Source organism: Enhydra lutris, unplaced genomic scaffold, assembly GCF_002288905.1.
Source record: "Enhydra lutris kenyoni isolate GAN:26980312 unplaced genomic scaffold, ASM228890v2 scaffoldscaffold73, whole genome shotgun sequence".
NCBI classification, from domain to species: domain Eukaryota; kingdom Metazoa; phylum Chordata; class Mammalia; order Carnivora; family Mustelidae; genus Enhydra; species Enhydra lutris.
The window spans coordinates 2,104,927-2,110,926 of NW_019154157.1; the positions used below are offsets into that span (position 1 = coordinate 2,104,927).

General features: G+C 47.5%; 1 protein-coding gene across 1 annotated transcript in view; it reads right to left on the reverse strand.

Moving 5' to 3' along the window:
• LOC111160080 (LIM domain kinase 2) overlaps positions 1-3,781 on the reverse strand; it is a 60,637-nt gene extending 56,856 nt beyond the window's left edge. Inside the window, exon 1 of the mRNA XM_022522897.1 lies at positions 3,660-3,781. Within this exon, the coding sequence (XP_022378605.1) occupies positions 3,660-3,675 (16 nt within the window). The 5' untranslated portion in view covers positions 3,676-3,781. The remainder of the gene's footprint in view (positions 1-3,659) is intronic.
• Positions 3,782-6,000: the final 2,219 nt, after the last annotated feature.

Sequence of the window (6,000 nt, forward strand, 5' to 3'; positions counted from 1 at the left end):
AAAGTCTAATTCTTGTTACTATATAAACAAAGGTTAAGAGTGAGAAGGTTGACAGGCTTGTAGAATCCTAGAACTCCAGGTCCTCTCACTGAAATGCCAAAGTGATACAACATCCCTTCCTAATATGCCCCTGAACCCTAGCCCTTTCCAGGTTTGCACTGATCAAAAGCCAGCTCTGCAATGGTAATCAGCTCAGCCTCCAGAAGACATGGAAAACCTAACAGAGCCCTTTGAACATGATGGGTTTCTTTTTAGCTTTAAAACTTTGTGGTCCTCTTGGACCCTATGTTGCTCCCTCCATCCCATATCCACGGCATCCAAGTCACCCTGCCCTGCCCAAAATGAGGTAATTCCTATGGTCTGTGCCTTCTTCCCCATTCCTGTCACTAACACCTAAGCTCAGGGTCCACTGTACCCACCTCCAGATTAATGCCTTCCTCAGCCTTGTCCAATCCATCATGCCCACCAATGTCAGATTTATAGTCTAAAAATAAAATACATCATGACTCTCCCAGCCTCTAAACCTATGGTCTCTACAAATTCCACAAGTCTAGCATTAAACCCTGCACGGTCTGGCTTTACCTACCCTCTCAGCTTTATCTTTCACTTCCTATAATTTCCCCATTTGTGCATTCTGGCCTCTACCACACATATCAATTCACTATCCCTTGTGAAAACCTTGAAACTTGCCCAGCTATGCATCCTACTTCCAGTTTCTTCCCTACCAGGATATCATACCCCACTCCACCCTCCACACCACTTTTAATCTACCTAACACTTCACAAATTTTACCTCAAATTTTGGTCAGCATTTCCTGACCAGATCTGGTAGCCACCCTGGATATCTTGCTTTTCTTCAAACATGCCAAGCACATTGCTGGCTCAGGGCCATGCTTCATTCTCTTTTATTCCCTCTGCCTAAAATGTTCCTCCCACAGATATCCAAATAGCTCACTCCCTTGCTTCATTTCTCACTTAGATGTCAATAACCAGGGAGTCTTCCCTGACCTCCCACTATCCCTATGACTTTATCCTACTTTCTTTCTCTTTGGAGCATTTATCACTGATGGTTAATATTCATATATTTACATATTGTTTATCTCTCCCACCAGAACATACTCTCCATTGAGGAAGGGATTTGGTCTGTTTAGTTTCCTGCTGATCCCACCAGGGCCTAGAAATGCTTGGCACATAGTATGAATTCAATATATATTTGTTGGGATAGATGTATGAATAGAGTTCTCCCCTACCTTTGAAATTCTATAATGTTATCACATACAGGCTTTCTTTCTTTCTTTCTTTAAGATATTTAATTTGACAGAGAGAGAGTGAAAGGGACAAACCACGTATTATTCATTTCCACAAATATTTATTACGGACTTTTTGTGTGCCAGACTCTTTACCTCAAGCAGCTAGAGTATCAGAAAGCGCACTGGAGGAGAAATCCTAGGTTAGCCCTGTCTCTACCATTAGTTGAGTGACCCTTGACAAATCCATTTTTCTCCCTGGGTTTCTTCACATGTAAAACAAGGAGAGTTACATTATCTCAAGTCTCTCCTGGCTCTAGCATCTGTTAAAATTTATAAAAGGTAAAACATGGCCCAGCTCAGTGCCTTAGACGTCACAGGTACTCAGTAAATATTTGGTTTCTTTGTTGTTGATTCTCCCGTTACACAGGAATCTGAGTATTCTTGGAACAGTTTAGACAGAACAAGTAAAAGTTTAAGCCCCACTTCCTTCTCTGACTCCACGGGACAACCTCATTCTGGTGTTTGTGGTAATAAAGGATTCTGGTGTTTGTGAGAGGACAAAGCACTGAATTTGAAGTTGGAAAATATGAACTCTGACCACTGCCATTTATTTGGCTACAGAACCTTGAACAAGTCATTTCTGAACCTGAGTCTCCCCACACATAAAAAAAAGTCATATTGGCCTACTCTCAACTCTTCGAAGGCACCTTTTTATGCTGTTACATCTACTTGGAATGTTCTTTGCCCTTTCTTTGTTGGACTAATTTCTACTTATCCTCAAGGACCAGCATAAATTTGCTTTATTCACTCTCCAATCCCTTACTCTTACAGCATTTACCTCCATTGTTTATCTCAATTATTATAGCATTTATTTCCATTGTTACCTCAGTTATTTACTATCTGTTTCTAGAACTGTAACCACCACAAAGGCAAGGGCTGTGTCCATTATACTACTTTATAGTAGTATATATAGTCCATTATAGCCCATTATACTACTCATGTAGTTAAGTGCATGGCACAGAAGTATCCAACAAATATTTTTATGGACAAATGTCTAAACTAATGCACCTAGACACTTTAATACCTCTAGAAAGCTTTTGGTTCACTCAGAGCATCTAATAAACACTATCAACCTCTAGGATCTTTTACAAGTTTCTGTGAATCAAGGTTCAAAACAGGGAATGTACACAGAGGTTAGAAAAGTCACTGGAAATCATTTGAGCTGAAGAACTCTGGAAGATAAAAAAAAAATCAGAGAAAGGGACAGGGAATATTTATACCCCAGCCCTCTTGCTCCAGAAGCCTATTATCAAGAATGAGAAGAAAAATCCCATGCTTCCATGGTGAGGAAGTGACCCACTGGTGGCCTGGTCCTTGTATTCAGGATGGAGGAAGTGACTGTCCACAAGCTGAAAGCCAGGAAGTGGGGGCAGATATCCAAGACAGCCTCCCTCCTCCACCATTCCCTCCTGCCACCTCTAGAAATCTTCTGGACGCTGACCCTGGTCGACCTAGAGGCTAGGCCACCCACACAGGTGGCTGGGAAACATAGCCAACAGAAAGTCCTGGTGTAGGGAGGACAGGCCAGAAGGGCAGAAAGCTGTAGGGTGGTGTGTGAGGTGACTGGGAAGGGACTGCTGGCCTGGCTAACCTAACTCTAAAGCGACCATTCACCTCTGGACAACTCTTCCTTCCAAGAGGGGTTTGGCCACATTTCTCTCTTGTCTCAGAGAGGCCAAAGGAGGACCAGTTCCCATGGAGGCCCCAGAACCCCACGGGGCCTACATTCCCCAGGAATAATGCTCCAAACTCTCTCTAACCTCTAATCCGTTTCCTAAACGCCAAGGGAGCCCACGCTCCGGGTTCCGGCAAAGGACCAGGGGTCACAGGCACCAAGATATCGGCGAGAAGCCTTGGATCCGGTCAGAGAAGTCATACTGTCCTCCATTTTCCACAGAAAACGCAGAAACCAGGGTAACTCTCTATCCCCTTATAACCGCCCCGAACCCTGAAGATCCCGCCCTCCCCATATTCCACATATCCCTCACGCCAAGGGAACCCAGACCCCCCAGTTTTCTTAGAGTTTTAATTTGAGCGCTTGTGGTCACCCGATCCACAAGAAAAGCTGGCCCCCTGACAGAGCCAGCATCCTTTCCTTCAGAGACCTCAACTCTCAGAGAGCCTCCCAACCCGCCTGCTCCTTGGAGCCTTCTGTCTCCGGTCCCCCAATTCTCGAAGCCCCACATCCTCCTCGCGGAGTGTTATGCTCACTCCCCCAATTTTGCTAAAGAGCGGGAACCCACGGGAGTCCACTCAGCCCGAAACCCCCGAGGCTGCCAGCTCCCCTCAGGCGTCTTGGGCCCGGACTTCCGAGATAACGGCGGGACAGGACGGGGAGGCCCTTCCTTACCCGCCTGCGCGGCCATGGTCCCGGGACGCGGAAATGGGGAAGTGGCGGGGACCGCAGCCGCTCCTCTCAGATCCCGCAGCCAGCCGCTTCAGGCGCTGGAGGAGCTCAGCCCCGGGCACAAGCGGGATGCATCGCCTACGGCGCCCGGGGAGGACCAAACCGCACCTGGCACCGGGGTCCGCCCGCCGACACCCCGCCCCGCCCCGCCCCCGGGGCCAGGCCCCGCCCCCTGGCTCGGGCTCTGTGGGGACCCTGACGCCTCCTACTGCGACCGGCGCGGAGCTGGTAAAGGTGGTTGTCAGAGGCCCTGAGCTGGCTCCTCAGGAGAGTCCTCAGGACTCCCTGGAGGTCTCATCAGAGGACCTTCAGCCCATTTTACAGATGCGGGTAGGCTAGGACCGGAGGGAACAAGTTTGACTCAGCTCATTAGAAGCAGAAGTGAGATAGGAACCCAGGTCTCCTAACTCCCAGGCAAAAGCTCTTTCCAGTAGAGTGTTCGGGATCAAGAATATGTATGAAGGGATGCCTGACTGGCTGAGTCAGTAGAGCATGTGACTCTAGATCTCAGGGTTGTAAATTTGAAACCCCACGTTGGGTGTAGAGATGGCTTAAAAATAAAAAACTAAAAAAATGAATATGGAGAAGATACCCCACAAAACTTAGGAGACTGAGGGTGGACTTTTCTTAGAAGCTTCCAGCTCAGAGAAACCACTTATCTGCGCCACTATGAGTAAACTGGCACCCAGTAGACAATCTCTAGGTCAAAGTTGGTGTGAAGGTGGTGCAACCAGCATTCCAGGGGCAGATCCTTCTTGAAGCCAAATAGGTATATAAATGAATCCAGCACACCAGATCTTCCAGTTTTTCAAGATAAGCCAAAACTCCAGGTATTTAGGTGAATTTTCCCACTTTTTAAATGTTGGTAACATTTGGAAATTTTTTAAGCCATGTAGACCAAAGGAAACACTTGTGGAGTGGATTTGCCCTGCTGGCTCCTCGTTCTGGAGGAGAGAACAGTGGAAAAGGAGTTAGAACAGCAGACTGGTTCCTGGCAGCTGTTAGCTGGCTGAGGGATCTTGAGAACCACTTCCCTTCATTGGGCTTAGTAAGGAATTGGGGTCTTCCATGTGACAAAGGATGGACTACATCAGCTGGACCTGCAGTCCCTCCCATCTAATTCTCTGGTACTGGATGTTTGGCAGCCGTCATTTCCTCTAACTGGATTTAGGTCATGGGAAAAGTGTCCAAATGACCAGGAAGAGGCAGGGATGGGGCTCAAGGAAATGGATCATGACGCCCCTACCAAGGACAAAGTTCAATCCTGCTGTATCTGGTTCCAGCACTTGAGTAAGCGAAGGTGAGCACAATTCTCTTTCTTCCTGCCCTCTATAATCCAAACCGGATGCAGGTCAGTTGGTTCTCCTCTGGGTGTGGCAGGTGGCTCCTGAAGTCCTGAGTGTGGAGAAAGTGCTGAGGGGGAGAAAATGCTGAGGAGGGGATGTGCCTGACTTCCTTTAATTCCTGGGAACCTCCAGTGGTTGGTTTTTATAGTTTGAGGAAATCTCTGATTATAAAGCCACAGGATTGTGTGTTGAATTAAAGTGACAGGGTTCCAGGGGACCCTGACAAGCCACCTGTGGCTAGCATAAAGAAAGCAGGGATTTTATTCATCCTATACATGTAAAGAAGTCATGCTGTGTTCCCAGGCTCACAGGCACTGACAGCCTTGGAACCAAGACCCCTGTTTGGCCCCTTTCTCTGCCCCATAGCAACACAGTCAGGTCTGTCTCTTCTTCCTCCTAACTCTCTCATTCTACTTCCTTACCACCTCCAGCCTCCAGGTGTTCCCTAACAGTGAATGCAGGGAAAACCAACTCCCCCTAGTTCCCTCCAAGTAAATTTAGGTTGAGGGGGAGAAAATGCTGAGGAGGGGATGTGCCTGACTTCCTTTAATTCCTGGGAACCTCCAGTGGTTGGTTTTTATAGTTTGAGGAAATCTCTGATTATAAAGCCACAGGATTGTGTGTTGAATTAAAGTGACAGGGTTCCAGGGGACCCTGACAAGCCACCTGTGGCTAGCATAAAGAAAGCAGGGATTTTATTCATCCTATACATGTAAAGAAGTCATGCTGTGTTCCCAGGCTCACAGGCACTGACAGCCTTGGAACCAAGACCCCTGTTTGGCCCCTTTCTCTGCCCCATAGCAACACAGTCAGGTCTGTCTCTTCTTCCTCCTAACTCTCTCATTCTACTTCCTTACCACCTCCAGCCTCCAGGTGTTCCCTAACAGTGAATGCAGGGAAAACCAACTCCCCCTAGTTCCCTCCAAGTAAATTTAGGT